The sequence below is a fragment of the Myotis myotis genome, unplaced genomic scaffold, assembly GCF_014108235.1.
Source record: "Myotis myotis isolate mMyoMyo1 unplaced genomic scaffold, mMyoMyo1.p scaffold_m19_p_7, whole genome shotgun sequence".
NCBI classification, from domain to species: Eukaryota; Metazoa; Chordata; class Mammalia; order Chiroptera; family Vespertilionidae; genus Myotis; species Myotis myotis.
This window is the reverse complement of record NW_023416379.1, coordinates 76,871,073-76,891,078: the sequence shown is the minus strand read 5'-3', so window position 1 is coordinate 76,891,078 and position 20,006 is coordinate 76,871,073. Positions and strand designations below refer to the sequence as shown.

Below are 20,006 nucleotides of genomic sequence, written 5' to 3'. Positions count from 1 at the left end.
CGCAGGCTCACTATCTCCCAAAGAATCCCCATCACCCAGTCCTCTCCCTTTCGCCCAACCCCTGCTATCATCAGAGTCTCACCTTCAGAAGCTGTGAGAGATACATCAGAACCCTGGACACCATTGCTGCCTGGGGTAGAACAAAACAAGATGGAGTCAGAGCCCCCAGGAGAAGAGACTAAGGGAGGAACTATGGGGGTGACGTTCCCCATAGGATCCAGTCTGTACTATCATAGGATCTCAGAGGTCACCCTCCATACTCACTGGCAGCCTGGGCATAGCTCCCTCCTTTTCCACCTGTGGGAAGAAAACATCCTGTGAGGACCCAGGGCCATGAGGTCCTAAAGGAATTCCTAGTCTTGGATCCCAGAGAAGTTTCCAGAACTGTGACTACAGACCCAGGGCAGGATCAGGAAACCTGAGGTAAGTACGCATGTGTGGGGAGTAACCAACCACCCTCTGGAAGTCTGTCCTCAGCAGGGACCTTCCACCCTGACCTGGGAGTGCTGGGAACCAGGCCCCATCTCTAGAATCACCAGGTGATGAATCTGTCCCTCATTTCCACACGTGTCTTACTAAAGAGTGAGTGTCAGCAAATAGGGCCCCACACTGGGCAACCACACGTGTGGGGATGGTATTTGCCATTAATGAAGCAGAACACACTTCTACCTGAGCTTGCAACCCCCAGTGAGACAAAAAACGCAGGCCCCACCCCTTCCCTACCTGAGCGCTTCCTCCTCCACATCACAGCTCCAGCCACAGCTCCAGTGACCACAGCTCCAAGGATGACCAGGCCCACAACCAGGCCCACAGGGGGGATGGTGGCCCGAGGAGGCGGCTCTGGAAGGGAAGGGGAGGTGAGGGCCCTGACCCCCAGGCCTCAGCCCCGACCCCACTGAAGTCCTCCACAGGCCCCTGCTTCCCTGAGACCAGGCTCTGTGCCCACGCCCCTCCTCACCCCATCTCAGGGTCAGGGGCTCGGGCAGCCCCTCGTGCTGCACATGGCACGTGTATCTCTGCTCCTCTCCACGGGGCACCACCAGGGCCGCCCACTTCTGGAAGGTCCCATCCCCCGCAGGCCTGGTCTCCACCAGCTCCATGTCCTGGGTCTGCTCCTCCCCATCACGCCGCCAGCTCAGGCTGATGTCCGCAGGGTAGAAGCCCAGGGCCCAGCACCTCAGGGTGACCTCACGGTCAGAGATGGGGTGGTGGGTCACGTGTGTCTTTGGAGGGTCTGAGGAGAAGGGGGAGGAAATTCAGGAACTTGGCACTGTCAGGGGACCCTCCATCCGCCCTCATGTGACCACCTGAGCGTGGACAGGGCACCTGGGGAGGGCGAGGGAGCACACAAGCACCACCAGCCTGGACAGAGCACCTGGGGATGGCCTCTCCTCTTTAGAAAGTTCTAGTCAGAGTGACACAGCCCAGGGCAGGAGGCAGGTCTCAGGGGGAGAAAGGGATTTCTGGTCTTGTCCTGGGTGGAGGCCAAAGGACTCAGAAAAGTGGGTGTCAGGCCTCAGATACACTGGGGGAGGGGTAGGGAGCAGGGCCTGAGAGAGCAGGTGCCCCATGGGTCCCAGAGCCACTGCAGGGCCAATGGGAACCGCTGCTCAGTTCCTTCAGGGTTGGTCTCCCCTCTAATTGTCCCTGAGAGACTGCACCCCTAGGTGTCCCTGAGAGAAGGGAGGGCGTCACTGGATCTGAAAAGCCAGGCGGACTCAATCTCCTGGCCCACAGGAGGGGTGTCTGACACTGACCCTGTGTCCTGTCTCCTTGTGGAGCCCCAGCCCCAGGGGAGAGGAGGGAGGCCCGCCGGCCCAGGGTACCTGCGAGCAGCCGCGCCTCCTTCCCCATAGCCAGGAATCTGCGCAGCCTCTCCATGCACTCTCCCTGAAGGACATTCCTTAATTGCTCAGCCTCACGGGCCTCCTCCAACTTGCGCCTGGTGATCTGAGCTGCGCTATTGGCCGCGGTCCAAGAGCGCAGGTCCTCGTTCAGGGCGAGGTAGTCGGTGCCATCGTAGGCGAACTGGTAATAACCGCGTAGGAGGCGGCCGTCCGGTCCCATGTCACAGCCAAACGTCCACTGGAGCGTGTGAGACCCTGACCCGCCCGGAGGTCAGTGTCGCCCACTGAGCCGCGCCCCCGACCCACCCGCGGGGATTAAACAGAAATTCTAGGTAAAACCGGGTCCAAGTCCCCGCGGGCTCCTTTCGGGTGTGTCTATGTGGTGGGAGGGGGAGGGGAGGCGGGGGTGAAGCTCGAACTCGGATGGTCGGGGAGACCACGGCCCGTCCGTGGGGATGGGGGTGGTGACTGGCCCCGATCACCGATGCTCACCGTCCTGGCTCTGGTTGTAGTAGCCGCGCAGGGTCTGCAAGTTCAGTCGGAAAGTCTGTGCGGAGACCTTGGCGTTCCGGCTGCTCAGGTCCCAATAGCCCGGCTCCTCCTGCTCCATCCACGGCGCCCGCGGCTCCGCCCTCTGACTCTCCGAGTCGCTGTCGAACCGCTCGAACTGCATGTCGTCCACGTAGCCGACCTCCAGGTACCGGGCCTCCCCGCGGCGGGGCCGGGACACGGCGGTGGAGAAATATCTCAGGGAGTGGGGGCCTGGGGGCGGGAGCGGAGGGGCTGACACCCGCCACCCTCCTCCCGGCGCGGTTCGGGGTCCGGGGAAGGGGGGACAGGAGAGGGGAAGGGACCCGGGAGACGGAACAGGGGCAGCGGGACGGAGAAGAGAGGGGTCAGGACGGGGTGGGGTCTGGGGTGTGGGGGTGGAGACGCCCTCTCCCGGGGTCCTGCGCCCCCGCCGGGTGCCCTCGCACCTCCTCCCCAGAGGCCATTCCCTCTCGACCCCGCACTCACCCGCCCAGGTCTCGGTCAGGGTCAGGGACCCCCAGAGCAGCAGGAGGAGGGTGAGGGACCCCTTGAGCAGCATCCTCCATGTCTGGGGAGTCTGAGTCCTGGTGAGTCCGCAGAGACTTCTAACTGGGAAAAAAGGTGACGCTGATTGGCTTCTGTATCACCTGACACCCAATGGGAGTGAGAACTGGGGTCGCGTCACGAGTATCCAGGAAGGAGGGCCCCGCACACTGGTTGCGAGAGGGAGGAGTCAAACTGCGGGGAGGTGGGGACTCCCCAACATTGAGCTTCCCGCTTCAGTCTCCGCCCTCGGGAGACCAGGCCGGGGACCTGTGACGTTGCCCTGACCCCTCCCCCTGCACGGAGAGCTCTGTCACACCCTCTCCCTCAGTCCTGCCCAGGGGCTGTGTGAGAACCAGGGAGACTCCCCAGGCTGGGACCAGCCCTTTCCTCCCCTTCTCCTCCTGGAACCTCTCTCCCTGGAATGCACTCTGCCTCCCACCCTCACCTCTGCCCTGGACTCTTCTAGAGGAAAACTCACCCTGGGACCTTGATGCCAGAGAGCGAGGCCCCTGTGATAGGAGGCGGAGGGACAGGGCCTCCTCTGTAATCCTGGAGGGGTTGGGCCTGAAAAGACCAGTGAAGGGCAGGGGGACCACAGTCTTGGGAAGCCTGGACATCAGGAAGCTAATCTGTAAAATGAGTGATTTCAGAGTTTTCATATGCAAAGTGTCTAAGGCAGCCAGAGCTACAAAGCTCCTCAACTCTCCTTCCCACACAGGAAGTGTGTGGCTGGGGCTGTTACATTGTGAAGTGACCTGCATTCCCCAGCCCTGAGTTTGTCCCTGTGAGGCCCCCACCCCCTCCCTACAGGAGCCCAGGGAGCATGTGTGACTGCATTTCAGCAGGAGCCTGTGCATCCTCTCAGTCACAAGTGCTCAGTGAGTCACAGCGCCCTTCACCAGCGCTCCTGCCCTGCCCATCCTTATGAATTACTCACATGGAAGCAGTGAGCACATTTCATCGGGACACATTACTTTTTAACCGATTAACATAAGGTGACAATTAGTTTTTAGGCAGCCCCACAGAATGTATTAAGTACCAAATGCAAAGAACACCCTGCTAGCTCTGTAGGTATAGTTACTATAGATCTATAAATCACATTTAAATCTGAGAGTTCCACTGCTTTAGAATCTCTACCTCCACTTCTTTTCCTCACTCCTGCTTGTCCAGCCCTTCTCTGTCTCTCACCCCTCAGGCCTCTTCATCCCTTTGTCTCTACCACCCTACCACTCCTGACTGGGGCAATAGTGTCACCCCCTCACCTGCCACACGGGATCTATTCTCCCCACAGGGTCAGCAGTCCTGCTATGTGAGTTGGGTTGTGTAGTTTCATCTCTAAAAATGCCCCAGTGGCTGCATCTCACTCTGGGAAGCCTCTAGCCTGTAAGACATGGGAATGCAGGGCTTTGGGTCAAAGTTGTCTCCCATCACATGGAGCTGCTTCTGGTACATAATAGACATCCTGCCTATTAGCCATGGAGATTCTTCTAATCCTCCTCTTTCTTCTTATTCTTCCTCCTCCTCCTCTCCCTCTCTTCTTTGTCTTCCTTCTCCTCCTCCTCCTCCTCCTCCTTCTCCTCCTCTTAGTCCTCCTCCTCCTTTTACTTTTCCCCCCTAACTATGGAAAGTCTTACATCTTAAAAGGAAATGACATGTTTGTATATAATAAAAGGCTAATATGCAAATAGACCAAATGGCAGAATAACCGAACAACCGGTCACTATAACGTGCGCTGACCACCAGGGGGTGCATGTGGAACATGGCAGGCATTGGCAGCAGGCGGCAGAGTGTGGAACATGGCAGGCATCGACCATGGTGGGATGCTGGAGCAAATGACCAGGGGTGCCAGACCAAGGCGGGGCGCCAGTCACAATCATCAGGGCAAGCCTTTGGTGGTTACTAAAAATTCTTGGCTCCCATGCACCGTGGTCCCACCCAGTGCTTGCACCTGCTGCCAGCACCGGCCCTGCTTGCACCCTCAACTGGAGCTGCCACTGGCACCCACTGATGGTGCCAGCCCCACTCACACCTGCTGACAGTGCAGAGCGACTAGGGCCTGTGCCATCAGCGAGTGGGAGCAAGGCTGCGGGCAGACAGGGGACCTGGGGTTGTGGCAGGAGGGGTCAGGAGAGGGGATCAGAAGATAGGCCGAGGCCCGCCCCTGTGATCACTGCAGCCTTGCAGCTCACAGTTCCTTTTAAGGTGCACGAATTCATGTACTGGGCCTCTAGTATCTTATAATTAATTTAGAACAAATGAAAATTAAGTGCAATCATTCATTCTCTCTTTGGACACTATATTAGTCATGTTTTTCACCTTAACAAATCACTCTAAACTCAGCAGCTAGAAACAACAAATGTGTGTTATCTCCCAGTTTCCCAGGGTCAGGAATCCAGGGAGGGTTGCCCTGAGTGCTTCTGGCTCAGGCATCTCTCAAGGTTGCAGTCACTTGTCAGCCAGGGCTGCATGGTCTGAAGGCTGGCTGGGCTGGAGGACTCACTGACACATGGCTCACTCCTAGGGCTGCTGGCAGAGGCCTGATTTCCTGCCTGGATGGTCCCAGGAGCCCTCAGTTCCTAGCCATGGGGACTCAGCCATAAGGCAGTGAATGACTAGAGCAGGGGTGGGCAAACTTTTTGACTCTAGGGCCACAATGGGTTCTTAAACTGGACCGGAAGGCCGGAACAAAAGCATGGATGGAGTGTTTGTGTGAACTAATACATGTTAACACTGCTGCTGGTGAAGGAGCGGAGGGGAGAGCAAGAGAACCCTCCGCTCTTTCGGCTTGGCGGGCCGGATAGAACAGCCGAATGGGACGCATCCGGCCCGCGGGCGTAGTTTGCCCACGGCTGGACTAGAGCTTCTTGTCCTAGAGCAAGTGATGAGAGAGAGCAACCAGCGTGGAAGGTGAGTGAGGTGAACGTCCTAGGCTGAGAGTCACACACATTACATCAGCCTTACTCCTCAGTTAGAAGTGAGTGAGCAAGTCCAGCCCCACCCTCAGGAGAAGGGAATTGCTCAACCTCCGGAAGTGGGAGTGTCACAGAATTCACACACATGTGAAAACCAAAGTTCACACTACATGCTGTCTCAGGATTCTGTAAGTCAATGTTTCCTTTATCTGATTATTTTATTCAGTGCTCTAAATTTCACTTTTGGAAAGTAATGATTAAAAGTTTGAGACAGAGCAAGGAGATACAACAATATTTGTAAGTTTTTCTTAGAGTTGCCTTTAGTAATAATGTTCCCTACAGTAAGTGGCAACAACATTGAGAACACATAGTAGCTAGATCACACAGTTTAAAGACTGGGCTCCATAACAATAATGCCTTTAAAATAATTCTTTGCTATTTCTCAGAATTTTCAAATTTAGTTCATTAAGAATGTAAAAATATTGGCTAAAATGTCAGTTTTCGTACTCAGCATCTTCAAAAACCTGTGTGTCAGGAAATCGATTTTTAGTTAGAAAAATGTGGATTTTATACTTGGTCTACACACCCACCTTAGCGTCATGACAGCAATTGGGTGAGATGCTGCGGGCAGAGAGCGTAACAGCCCTGCTGTATCACACCCAGCTGTCCCACAGCCGTGCTGGTCTCGCTGACGAGCTGTATTACCATCCAGCTGATTGCAGTGAATATAGTGTCCTTCAGCCACCTCACATTGGGGACTCCTGTTGGCAGTGACACTAACAGTCCGGTCCCCCAGATGGAATCTCTGTTCTGAGTCTTGTATTTTATACTCCCTTGAGACTCTCTAAAGATTTTATAATCTATATATATATATCCCAAATGAATGTCTTATAGGTTTACCTGCTTTAAATTTCCTGTAGAGTGAACTTGTACTGCATGGAGTCTTCTGAGGATCAGCATTACATAAGGGTCATCTCTCATCTGTGAGGCTGTCCTTACACTTTTAGTGCTGAAGTCATATTTTACTAGAGGACTGATGCACGAAATTTGTGCAAGGGGCTTGGCCCCCCGTGGCCGTGGTGGCTGCCTCTGCCTCAGCCCACACAGCCCCGGCTTCATCCAGAAAGTTGTCCGGAAGGACGTCTGGCCTACTTACCATATTTTGCTTTTATTATTACAGATGGTTATAGTGAAATTTTGCTCTTTTCCTATTGATGAATATGTGGTCATTCCAGTTTTTGCTGCACATATTAATGTACATGTCTCCTGGGGCACAAGGCGAGAAATTTCCCAGAGCGGGTCGTTGGGTGGGGGGGAATGCTGGGCCCTGTGGGGCCTGTACTTTAACCAGTCTCCATGATGCTGATGTGATTTAAAAGTGTGTGTGCCAATTTAAACTTTTAACAGGAATGTGGAAGACTTCATGTTGCTGATATAGTTGTTCTGAAAATAAACCAAACACACATTAAATAGAAGCATTAAGAGCTGAAAGTCAGGTCCTTGGTTGCAGAATCACCTGGGCATTTTCTTTCAGGCTATTAATTACTTCCTTTCCTTTCGTTTCCTTTTATTCCATATCCCTTGTGTTTATACTTTTAACATATACACCCAGGTAATGTTTCCTTTAGCATAACCACAAAATATTATTTTATACTAGAGGCCCGGTGCACAAAATTCATGTATGGTGGGAGGTGTGTCCCTCAGCCCGGCCTGTGCTCTATTGCAATCCAGGACCCCTTGCTCCTTACTGCCCACCTGCTCACTCTTTTTTTTTTTTTAATATATTTTATTGATTTTTTTACAGAGAGGATGGAAGAGGGATAGAGAGTTAGAAACATCGATGAGAGAGAAACATCGATCAGCTGCCTCCTGCACAACCCCCACTGGGGATGTGCCCGCAACCAAAGTACATGCCCTTGACCGGAATCGAACCCGGGACCCTTGAGTCTGCAGGCTGATGCTCTATCCACTGAGCCAAACCAGTTAGGGCCCACCTGCTCACTCTTTACTGCCCACCTGCTCACTCTTTACTGCCCACCTGCTCACTTTTTACTGCCCTCCTGCTCCCTCCTAACCACCGCCTGCTCGCTCTTTACTGCTTGGCTTGCCTCTCCCTCGCACTTCAAGGGAGGCAGGAGAGGCTCCCACCACCTCCACTGTGCTTGCCAGCCTTGAGCTCGGCTTTTGGCAAAGCGGTGCTCCTGCTGTGGGAGTGCACTAACCATCAGGGGGCAGCTCCTGCGCTGAGTGTCTGTCCCCTGGTGGTCAGTGTGCCTTATAGTGACTGGTCATTCTGCTCGTTATTCTGCCCATTTGGTCAATTTGCACATTAGGGTTTTATTATATAGGATGGTTGAGATATCTGATAATAAGCATAAAGGAAGGAAAGAGAGAAGGAAGAATGGAGAAAAGACAGGATGAAAGCGAGAACAGGAGGAGAGGAACTGGAAATAGTGAGTGCAGGTAACGTTTTCCAAGTGCAAGGAAACAGCGATGCAGACTGAAAGAAACCAAAGAGAGCCTTGTGACTTATACACTGCAGAGCACGGAACTTCCCCGAACTTTAGTGGCTTGAAACATAAGCATCTGTTACCTCAGAAAGATAATACAAAGACCAGCACAAGGGAGCCGATGCTGGTGGAGAAGTTGGGGAAAGAGAAGGATTTTACCCGATGGGGTAAGAGATCGCTGGCAGAGATGCGAATGATTTTGTTAGTCCAAGTCCCCCAAGCAGCAGATTCTAGGGTGGGATTGCCCTCAGCAGTGTGTACCAGGGGACACCTGTCAGAGCCTATGGAGAGGGAGCCAGAACTCGCTGGGCGAGCCAGCAGACCCAGATCCAACCCGATGGTCAGGAAGAGGGGGTTTGTTAGACGTGTCTTAGGTCACTACTGGGCGATCTCAATGAAGTTGAGCGAGGCCATAGGACAGTCCTTGAGCCACTGTCAGCATCAGAGGAGGCCCTGACCCCAGGAATGGCTGCCTGGGTCTCTGCAGTGCACGGTCACTGTCTGGGAACAACCCGTGGGAAGGGGCCTCTGCTCAGGGGCTGCCATGGAGTTCCCAGCTGAGGGGTGGGGACCCCTATGACTTACCTGGGGTGTGACCCAAACCTTCCTCCTAAGGGGTCTGGGTCCTGGAACTCCAGCCCTCCTCATGCTGCGCTGCTGTACATGTCCATCCACAGGCACAGGGAGCAGAAGGGAAGTGCTGTACCCGGTTCCCCACCTGCTCCTCTTGCCCCCACTGAGTGACAGCAGCCCCACACCCTGTGGATCAGGGTCATTCCTCCTGCCTCACGGAGCGGGGACTCCTCCCCTACTGGTCTCTAGGCACCTGCAGTCCACACTTCCCTGGCGACAAACATAATATAGTTTGGGTGGCCCCTTGTAGAGCATCCCTACTTCTGAGAACCTGGACCTCCCACCCTGGAGAGCCCAGAGATGTGGAGACAGGAATTGCAACATCCCCAGTGGGTGATGCTGAGTGATGGGCAGTGGGGTCACCCTGCTTCCACCCCTTGGTCCTGGGCCCTCGCACTGTTCCTGTTGAGAAGTCGGCACCACACAGAGGTTCCTGCCCTGATGTCCACTGGGTCCCGAGAGATGTAACCCGTCCTCTCAAGGCGTTTCCTCAGAGCTGGTGCTTCCATTGTGACTTCAGAAGCCTGTCCAGGGTCCTGTGTGGCCGGCAGCCCCTGGATGGTGCAGATGGGATATGACCAGGGGATCCCATGGCACAGCCCACCCTGCACCTCCTTCACTGGGACCTGGGGCCCCAGGTCTGATACTGTGCTAAGAGCAGGCCCAAGCCCATGGATCAGGTGTTTGGAGCCCCCAGATCATGGTTCTAGCTGAAGTTCTGAGCACAGGAAAGAGAACCCACCATGGACTAGGGGGCTGTCCTGTGAGGATGACCCTCTGACCCTCCAAGAGGGCAGGGCTCACTGTAGTCACCTTGTCACGTGGTGGCTAATTGGTCACCTAAGGAAACTGAGCCACATAAGGGCCCTGTATTGGTCTCACTCTGACATCTGGACATGCAGAGGTGACCATAGCTTGGACAGCTTTGGTCAGAGGGAGTCAGTGCTGCTGGCCCTCATCTCTGCATGAGGTCCCTCCATTCCTGTGCCCGTTCTGCCCGTCCTGCCCGTCCTGGGCTGAGCGGTGATGCAGGCTGGCTGAGGCCATTCTGTCTGCCTGGTTGCTCAGAGCCTTGTCAGGGGAGGGGGTTTTCTGGTGGGTGCTGACCTGATTCAGTCTCAGCTGAGAGATGGGCCTTGTCCACCCTATGATGGACTGGTGGCCTGTAGAGTTACGACCTTGTGGGGGACCCAGAACCGGGCATGTGGGCACTTGTAGTCACATGGCTGCTGGTGTCCCATGGCCACGTGCTCTGTCTTCTCAGGTCCCAGTCACACACCCAGAGCAGCTTCCGAAGGGGGATATGTGTCTGCTGTGGATGGTGGGGCCTCACCCAGAACCCCCGGGGCCCGCACTGCCCTGCTCCACTGGTGCCTGGCTCAGCTCCACAGCGTCTTTCCCACCACTGACCCCAGCGCCGGGGGGGCTGCTGGATGGAGGCTGACTGCACCGGGATGTGGATCCGCTGCCGTGTCCTGCCAGGTCCCCGTCCCACTCAGAGCTGGCAGCCTCCCATGTCACCCTGAATGTGGGCCAATCAGCATGCCTGGGAGTGGAACGAGTTGTTAGAATCCAAAGAGACTGACCAGACAATACCCTGCCTTCACTGCAGGGAGGGGTGCAAGATGCAACCGTGTGTCTTACTGTGCAGGGCATCCCCTGGCTTGGTCCTCACCCTGACACCCAGAACTGAACCCAGGCGGCCACTGCCTGAGTCTCTGTGAGGTGCATCTTGCACCTTCAGGAGTGCATGTGGTTTACTACAGCCTCCACCCCACCTTCCCCTCCAGCCCCTCCATCCCCGTCCACATGATGTGGTAAATAACCTGAATTAATGGGACATTCTATGGAATGGCCTGGAGGCCAGATCTGTTAGAATTATAGTATAGAGAGCAAGAGAGTTAAAATGTCCCTGAAGCAAACTATGACTATATGTTGCTCATCCTACATTCACGGCAATAATTCCTACACCACTTTTCTAACGAGTTAAAATGAATGACTTTGGAGAGAGGGTGGGGCAATGGGCATAAAATGGGGAGGAAAGTAAGAAGTACAAACTTCCCGTTATAAAATAAATGATAGCATAGGGAATAATATTATAGTGACCATCAGTGGTGAGAGACGGTTACTAGACTTACTGTGGTGATCAGTTCTAAGTATATGAATGTTGAATCATTATGTTGGACGCCAAAACTAACATAATACTGCATGTCAACTACAACTAAATGTGAATTAAAAACCCAGAATGCACTCACTGTGTTAACCCCCGCAGGTGTGCCACAGCCTGACTGACCTGCACCAGGCATGGTCTCCCACCCAGGAGGAGGCTGCAGGCTGCGCCGTTCTCAGTCAGGTCTGAGGTCACCTCACGCCTTCTTTAGACCCTGTCAGGTTTCTGCAGGGACAGCTGGTGAATGAATGGAGATGAGAGTCAGCACCCACCCGGCCCCCGCTTCCCTCAGGTCTCTGATGGTGCTGCTGACCCACAGCACCTGCAAGACCTCCACACCTGCCCCTGGGACACAATCATTTCTGCTGTGACTGGGATGTCAGAGGTTCCCTTTGTCCTTCAGCACAATGAGGGACTAAAGCCCTGTGGTTGGAAGATGTGCTTGGTATGATTTCAACTTTCTTACATTTGTTGAGGCGAGTTTCGTGTTCCAAAATATGGTCTGTCTTTGAGAATGTTCCATGTGCAATAATGAAGAATGTATAACATGAGGTTCTGGAAGGAAAGGCTCTGTAAATGTCAATTAAGTCCATTAGTTCTAGGGTGTCATTTAAGGCTGATATTTCTTTATTGATTTTGTTTGATCTGTCATAGCTTTTAATGAGGATTTAGATATCCTACTGTGATTATATTTCAGTGCTCCCTGATTGGGTGCATATATATTGACAAGTGTTATGTCTCTTGATGTAATGTCCCTTGATCATTAAAAAATGTCCCTTTTTTGTCTCCTTACCTTTTTTTTATCTCGAAATCTACTTTGTCAGATGTGGGTGTTACTATATCTGCTTTTCTCTGGATGCCATTTGTTTGGAGACTCATTTTCCACTCTTTCCCTCTGAGTTTGTATTTGTTGTTGCAGCTGAGATGTGTCTCCCAAGGGCAGCATAGGGTTCGGTTTTGTTTTTTGATTGAATCCACTACCTTGTTCCTCATTATTGGTGAGTTCAGTTCATTTATATTTAGGGAGATTATTGTTGAACTAGGGGCCTGGGGCATGAAATTCGTGCCCTGGGTGGGGGGTGGGGGTGTGTGTCCCTCAGCCCAGCCTGCACCCTCTCCAATCTGGGACCCCTTGGGGGACATATGACTGCCAGTTGGGATTGGGACTAAACCAGCAGTTGGATATCCTCTCACAATCCTGGACTGCTGGCTCCCAACCGCTCGCCTGCCTGCCTGCCTGATTGTCCCTAACTGCTTCTGCCTGCCAGCCTGATCACCCCCTAACCATTCCTTTGCCAGCCTGATTGACGCCTAACTGCTTCCCTGCTGGCCTGGTCACCCCCAACTGCCATCCCCTGCAGGCCACCTTGTGGCGGTCATCTTTTGACCACATGGGGGCAGCCATCTTGTGTGAGGGTGTGATGGTCAATTTGCATATTACCTCTTTATTATATAGGATGAGGATTTTCTATAGGCATTTTGTCTTTGTTTTCTGGTAGTTCTGAGTCTCCATTGTTTCTTTCCCCTTGTGTTTCCATTTGTTTTATCAATTTGGTGGTATTCTATAATTTTTTCCTGTTTCCTCTTTTTTAAAGTTATATATCTTATTTTTGTGGGGGTTTTTTTGTTACCATTAGGTTTATGCAAGAGAAGGTTTCATCTATTCAGTAGTCCATTTCCCTCTGAATGCACCTTATCTCCACCCACCTTTGCAAATTCAAACCTTTATCCCCTCCCCTTTTATGTTCTTGTTGCCGCAAAGTATCCTTATTCATGCTGTGCATTCATTTCTGAATTGCAGTAGCTTTGTCTTCTTCTCTCTTTTGTAATGTTTTTACCTCTTTTCACCTTTATGTATATGTAAGTGCATAGTACCTTATTTTGAAAAAGGGTTGTACTATCTTGCTTCTGTCTCTGTTAGTCATCTTACTTAGAGGTTATTCTTTGTTTGAGGTTAGTATTGCCTGTAATGGAGGTCTACTGGTGGTAAATTCTCTCAGCTTCTGTATGTCTGTAAAAGTCTTCATTTCCTCTTCATATCTAAACGTTAACTCTGCTGGATATACTATTATTGGATGATCATTTCTCTTTGTCAGTAGTTTGACTATTTGATTCAACTCTTTTGTAGCTTGCAGGCTTTCCTTTTTTAAATATATTTTTATTGATTTCAGAGAGGAAGGGAGAGGAGAGAGAGAGATAGAAACATCAATGATGAGAGAGAATCACTGACCGGCGGCTCCTGCATGCCCCACACTGAGGATCGAGCCCATAATCCAGGCATGTGCCCTTGACCAGACTTGAACCCGGGACCCTTCAGTCTGTGGGCCAATGCTCTCTATCCACTGAGCCAAACAGGCTAGGGCAGAAAGGTTTTCTTAAACAGAACACAGAAGTGTTTACCACAGAGTAAAATCTGATACTTGTCACTACCTTAAAATTAATAACTGCTAGTCATCAAATTGCATCATAAAAAGGGAAAAGGGAAGACATAGAGTAGGAAGACATATGTGGCATATCCTCAACCAAAGGCTAATTCACAGGATATACGAAAATTGCTCAAATTAATGACTGTAAGACAGACTACTTAATAGCTCTAATGCTTCCAGGAACCAAGATGGCGGCATAGGTTAACGCCGGAGTTTGCTGCTTTGAACAACTACTTCAAAAGTGAAACCAAAAAACGGAAGGGACATCACCCAGAACCACAGGAACGCTGGCTGAGTGGAAGTCCTACAACTAGGAGGAAAGAGAAACGCATATGGACACTCAGAGGAGGCACAGTGCTGAAGTCAAATTCTGAGGTGCGGAGTGCGCAGAGCGGGCTGGCGGCGGAGGGCGCGGTTGGCGTTTTCAATCGGGAGGGAGTTGCAGACTCTGAGCTCCAGATCCGGGCGAGTCTTTAGGGACCCAGACTCAAACGGGAGAAGCGGGACTGTCTGGCTTCGGTCAGAGCGAGTGCAGCTTTCTCTCTGAGCTTTGCAGCGGGTGCTGGGACTCAGAGAGGCAGAGCCCCTGGGGACAGGACTGAGAGCCGCCATAACTGCTCTCTCCGGCCCACCCTGTTGATCCTGTGCTACCCGCCCCGCCCAAGCCCTGCACACAGGCATTTGCCGGATAGCCTCAGGCAAAGGCTAGATTAGCACCTCCCTAGAGGACAGAAGTTCTCTCACTGCTGACACAGCTGATTCTCATAGCCACTTGGCCTGGAGGTCAAACCCTCCCTGGAATTAGCTACAACAATCAAGATTTAACTATAAGACTGCGAACAAAGACCACTAGGGGGTGCACCAAGGAAGCATAACAAAATGCGGAGACAAAGAAACAGGACAAAATTGTCAATGGAAGATATAGAGTTCAGAACCACACTTTTAAGGTCTCTCAAGAACTGTTTAGAAGCCGCCGATAAACTTAATGAGATCTACAAGAAAACTAATAAGACCCTTGATCTTATATTGGGGAACCAACTAGAAATTAAGCATACACGGACTGAAATAACGAATATTATACAGACTCCCGACAGCAGACCAGAGGAGCGCAAGAATCAAGTCAATGATTTGAAATGCGAGGAAGCAAAAAACACCCAACCGGAAAAGCAAAATGAAAAAAGAATCCAAAAATGCGAGCATAGTGTAAGGAGGGGACAGCTTCAAGCGTACCAACATCAGAATTATAGGGGTGCCAGAAGATGAGAGAGAGCAAGATATTGAAAACCTATTTGAAGAAATAATGACAGAAAACTTCCCCCACCTGGTGAAAGAAATAGACTTACAGGTCCAAGAAGCGCGGAGAACCCCAAACAAAAGGAATCCAAAGAGGACCACACCAAGACACATCATAATTAAAATGCCAAGAGCAAAAGACAAAGAGAGAATCTTAAAAACAGCAAGAGAAAGAAACTCAGTTACCTACAAGGGAATACCCATACGACTGTCAGCTGATTTCTCAACAGAAACTTTGCAGGCCAGAAGGGAGTGGCAAGAAATATTCAAAGTGATGAATACCAAGAACCTACAACCAAGATTACTTTATCCAGCAAAGCTATCATTCAGAATTGAAGGTCAGATAAAGAGCTTCACAGATAAGGAAAAGCTAAAGGAGTTCATCACCACCAAACCAGGATTATATGAAATGCTGAAAGGTATCCTTTAAGAAGAGGAAGAGGAAGAAAAGGTAAAGATACAATTTATGAACAACAAATATGCATCTATCAACAAGTGAATCTAAGAATCAAGTGAATAAATAATCTGGTGAACAGAATGAACTGTCAATTATAATAGAATCAGGGACATAGAAAGGGAATGGACTGACTATTCCTGGGGGGGAAAGGGGTGTGGGAGATGCGGGAAGAGACTGGACAAAAATCGTGCACCTATGGATGAGGACAGTGGGTGGGGAGTGAGGGCAGAGGGTGGGGTGGGAACTGGGAGGAGGGGAGTTATGGGGGGGGGGGGAAAAAGAGGAACAAATGTAATAATCTGAACAATAAAGATTTAATTAAAAAAAAAATAGCTCTAATGCTTCCAATATGCCAAAAGGAAGGGGAGTACTGGGGTACATAGTTCATACCATAAAGTAATACAGTAGCTGCCACTTCCCAGGGCACAAAGCTCTCCTAGACAAATAACTTTAAGAGATGTATGCTTAGTGCACAAGCATACATGTAAAAGAAGACTTACAGCACCATTGTTTATAATTTCCACACCCTGAAAAGAAACCGAATGACCACGACAAGGGGAAGGAATAACATAAAGTGTGAGTCACTTATTCAATGTTATGTTTCACAACAACACAGATTAGCACTTCAGATACATAGAATGACATGTCAAGCATACTGCTGAGCTAAAACACAGCCTCAAGCCCTAGCTGGTTTGGCTCAGTGGATATAGCATCAGCCTGCAAAAGACTCCCGGATTCAATATCCATTAGGAGCAAATGCCTGGTTTTGGGCTCGGTCCCCAGTGGGAGGCATGCAGGTGGCAGCCAATCAGGGATTCTCTCTTATCATTGATGTTTCTATCTCTCTCTCCCTCTCCTTTCCTCTCTGAAATCAATAAAAATATATTTTAAAAATAAATAAAATACAGCCTCAAAAGTGTGTATGTAGCATGCTTTTATTTGTATTAAATATTCAAAATTTACATAAAGCTCAAGATAAACCGTATTGCTTGGAGACGCACACATCGGGGTAAAAAGTAGAGAGAAGCTTGAACATGACGACTATGAAATCAGGTGGGCAGGAGGCCTTTGCTCTTGGGGGCTGTGGTGCTCGGACACTGTGACCAGCAGACAAGAGGCAGCTCGTCCCGCTGTCCTCTGCTCCTTGTCTAGCCTGTCTTCCCAGCTGCCGGTCTGACCTGCCCACAGCAGCCGGCCCTTGGCTGAAGCCCACAGGACTGGGGGCCTCTGGTGGTGACAGTTCCCACAGTCGCATCTCAGCAGCCAACACAAGCAGTTTCTCACATCCTCCCCCAGGCATGGGCCCAGCTGGTGCTGCAGCCCGTGGGTGACTGTGTCTCTGGTCCCCCAGCTCTATATCCAGACCTTCCTCACCCCCCAACTCCCCTCCCATTCTGTGAGCTCTGAGGTCAATAGTGCCCCCACATCCCTGTAAGACTATAATGGCTGTTTTCCTGTTTGAACTGTGAGGGAGATTTGCCACCGTAGGTTTGACTTTGGATAAGAAAAACAAACAAACAAATAAACAAACAACTTGAGTAAGTGCTTAGGGATGAAGAAAATTGCTACCATTTACTGGAGTCTCCAACCCTTTAAGACAGAAGCTGTGTTCACCGTGGATGAAAGCATGAACTTGGCCATCAGACAAACTGGCTTCATCAATTAATAACCATGTCATCCTTATTTATTCTCTCAGAGCCTCATTGCCCCTCTATAAAGTGTGAAATTGATCATTCCTTCCTGATATTATTGTTTTAAGGATTAAATAAAATAATTCATTTAATATTTAGACACTACCTGACACAAATTTTAAAACAAAAACTACCGTCAGATTTCTTTTTTTCAAGTGTGAAAGTTTCTGGGCATATTACAGAAAATAATTCTAAAAACTTATGCTTACCCTATGAATGTTAGATTAAAAAATTATTAGAAGATCTTTCAAAATGAAGAGTTAAAACCGATAAGGAAATTCCCGGCCAGGAGGCTCAGTTTGTTGGAGCATCGTCCCATGCACCAAAAGGTTGCAGGTTTGTTTCCTGGTTAGGCACATACCTAGGTTTCAGGTTCCATCCCTGGCTGGGGCTTGTACCAGATCGAAGTTTCTCTCTCACATGGATGTTTCTCTCTCTCTCCCTCGGTCCCAAAAATCAATAAAAACATATCCTTGGGTGAGGATTTAAAAAAAAAAAATTAGAAAGGAATGAAGACAATCCATGCATGCACACATACAGAGTAAAAATGCAGAGGAAACTGAGCACCGAAGCCACAGGCTGCTCCAAAGGTATCCGCTGGGACCTAGAAATTTGATTTTCATAGCATGCTGGGATGCAGGGCTACATGGACGACAGGGTGCAAAAGTAGTCAGGTGAGTATTTGGATGCCACCATTGAAGCCAGAATCCTAAAGGGATGCCCACAAAGATGAAAAGTAGGGAACCTTGCTGGCCTCTCCCTTTCCTCTAAATAAAATGAGAAACAACAAAATAACAAAACAACAAAGTAGCAGCAGGTGGGGTTCAGGCAGAGCACTGGTGGACTGGAAGGAGCTGAGGAACTGCACAGACTGCACTGCGGAGAGACAAGATAAATAGAAAATATCACAGACAGGTTAACAAAACAAAACGGAAAGATCCAACGTGGAAGTTCCAGAAGGAGGAAAAGGGAATGAGGTAGAAGATATTCGCTAAGAATTTTCCAAAAGTGACCTGATTTGATGTGATATTCCAGAGATTCTGGAAGCCCCACGAGCCTCAAATAAAATAAATAAAAAGAAATTCTGACCAAGACACATCATCATAAAAGTTCACGTTATCAAACATAAAGTGACGCTCTGAGAAACAGCAAGAGAAAAGGTAGATTACCTGCAAAGCACTACACAGACTGAGAACAACTGCTCAACATCCTGATTCCCGGGAAGAAACAGTTGCCACAGACCAGCCAGCGGCCCTCATTACTCTCTGGCGACCGACCAGACTGGCTGCAGTGAGCCCAGGTGAGCCTCTGCATGCACCATCGGGATGACGTGCCAATGGCTTCTCTCAGGTGAGCGTGACTATGTCCAGCCTGATGTCTTCCCCAGAAGTCTGACCTAAAGGATTCTCCCATCCGAATCCCTGGCCCTCTGGCTTTCCATTAGGCTTGGCCAATGAGGACCCCGAAAGGACCTGGAGGGAGGGAAGAGAGTAAGGTCAGCATTGTCAGAGACATCTTATATAATAAAAGGGTAATATGCAAATAGACCAAAGAGCAGAATGACAGGTCGCTATGATGCACACTGACCACCAGGGGGCAGATGCTCAACGCAGGAGCTGCCCCCTGGTGGTAAGTGCGTTCCCACAGCGGGAGGGCCGCTCAGTCAGAAGCTGAGCTCATGGCTGGTGAGTGCAGCTGTGATGGTGGGAGCCTCTCCTGCCTCTGTGGGAGTGCTAAGGATGTCTGACTGAAGCATCCATCTTATATAAAAACTGCTGTTTGAAATTTTAACCCTGCTATTTTGGCTTCTGTATGTTGCGGCCAAAGGTAAACTGAGTGTGTGTGTGGGGGGGGGGGGGGGGGGGGGCGAGTGAAAGGATTACAGAATGGCAGACAAGAGAATGAAAGCTGGGTCTCAGTGGGACGCTGCTCCCTGATGAGAAGACAGCGCCAGCGCCCACAAGCCGAGTCTTTATTTTATAGCAGATGCCACGAGACAAAGTAGGGGCGTGATCACGTTGTTTACAGCATTCAAATGAGTTCCAACCTCACTCAACTACATGCACCCGAACTCTATCACAAGGCACATGGGGCTACGTGTTTGGACCATAGGTTCAAGCTTACAGTCACAGCCGTTGGCTATGATTGTGCTGGGAGGGCCCTGCCCTCCGGCTGGAACGTGCACGTGGCAATGAGAGGACCCTGTCCTTTCATTAGTCTGAGGCTTGAACCTGGCCAAAACACTGTAGCCATGCCCCATATCTCCCCCTTTACTTTTGTTTTTAAACACGCCTATTTACACTATCCAAAAAACTCTAAATAAATTATTCAGCATCATCAAAACAGTCTTCTGGCTATTTAACAAAAGCATAAACACAGCAACGTTAACAAGAGAACAAAACTCTGGCTAATAACAAAGCAATACCAATGCAAAATCAAACTACAAACATGTTAACGTTTTCAGGATATCTTACTCAAAGTCCTTAGATTTTAGCTCCACAAGATTTTACAGAAAACAGACAGTTCACCAATGCTAGCATAGCTTCCACTTGCTTTTCTAACCTCTGCTTGTCCTCAGTCGCCATCTTCTTCAGCTGACTGCATGCTGATATCTTGGTCACTAGCGTAGTAAGATGCCGCCGATGCGAAGATGTCTTGATGCAAAACTAGTCCTCTGGATCAGGCTGTTTGGACGGTTGACCCTGACACTGAGTCCGCACCAGTCCCAGTCAAATCAGCCCCGTCCACGCAGGTGGAAGTCTGGTCCCTTCTCAGCCTCTTTCTTTATCTGGGGCTGCATGGAAACGAGCAACCCTCGGTCCTGCAGAGCTGGAGACTTCCCACTCTGAGTCTGGCGTCTCACACAGACCCAAAGTCCCAGCGAGCTATCAGGTCGCTCCCTTATTTTGTACCTCCTAATTACTTCTTATTTTCTTTCTTCCTACCACTTGCTTCTTACTGCTCACTTTCCACTGCTTATTTTCTATTTC

At 50.3% G+C, this 20,006-nt stretch overlaps 1 protein-coding gene across 3 annotated transcripts in view; it reads right to left on the bottom strand.

Annotated features, from left to right (window-relative positions):
• The window catches only part of LOC118659954 (patr class I histocompatibility antigen, A-126 alpha chain-like), a 98,657-nt gene that overhangs the window by 16,228 nt on the left and 62,423 nt on the right, over positions 1–20,006 (bottom strand). The window contains exons 1-7 of one of the 3 annotated variants that reach the window (XM_036316710.1): positions 2,865–2,984; positions 2,340–2,609; positions 1,827–2,102; positions 959–1,234; positions 724–840; positions 265–297; positions 83–130 (exon numbers count right to left, since the gene is read on the bottom strand). The exons of 1 other annotated variant lie outside the window; for it this stretch is intronic. In XM_036316710.1, coding sequence (XP_036172603.1) covers positions 83–130; positions 265–297; positions 724–840; positions 959–1,234; positions 1,827–2,102; positions 2,340–2,609; positions 2,865–2,937 — 1,093 coding nt within the window. In that variant the 5' untranslated portion in view covers positions 2,938–2,984. Of the gene's footprint in view, positions 1–82; positions 131–264; positions 298–723; positions 841–958; positions 1,235–1,826; positions 2,103–2,339; positions 2,610–2,864; positions 2,985–20,006 lie in introns of those variants that run through there. One more of the 3 variants, XM_036316709.1, reaches the window with a different exon arrangement.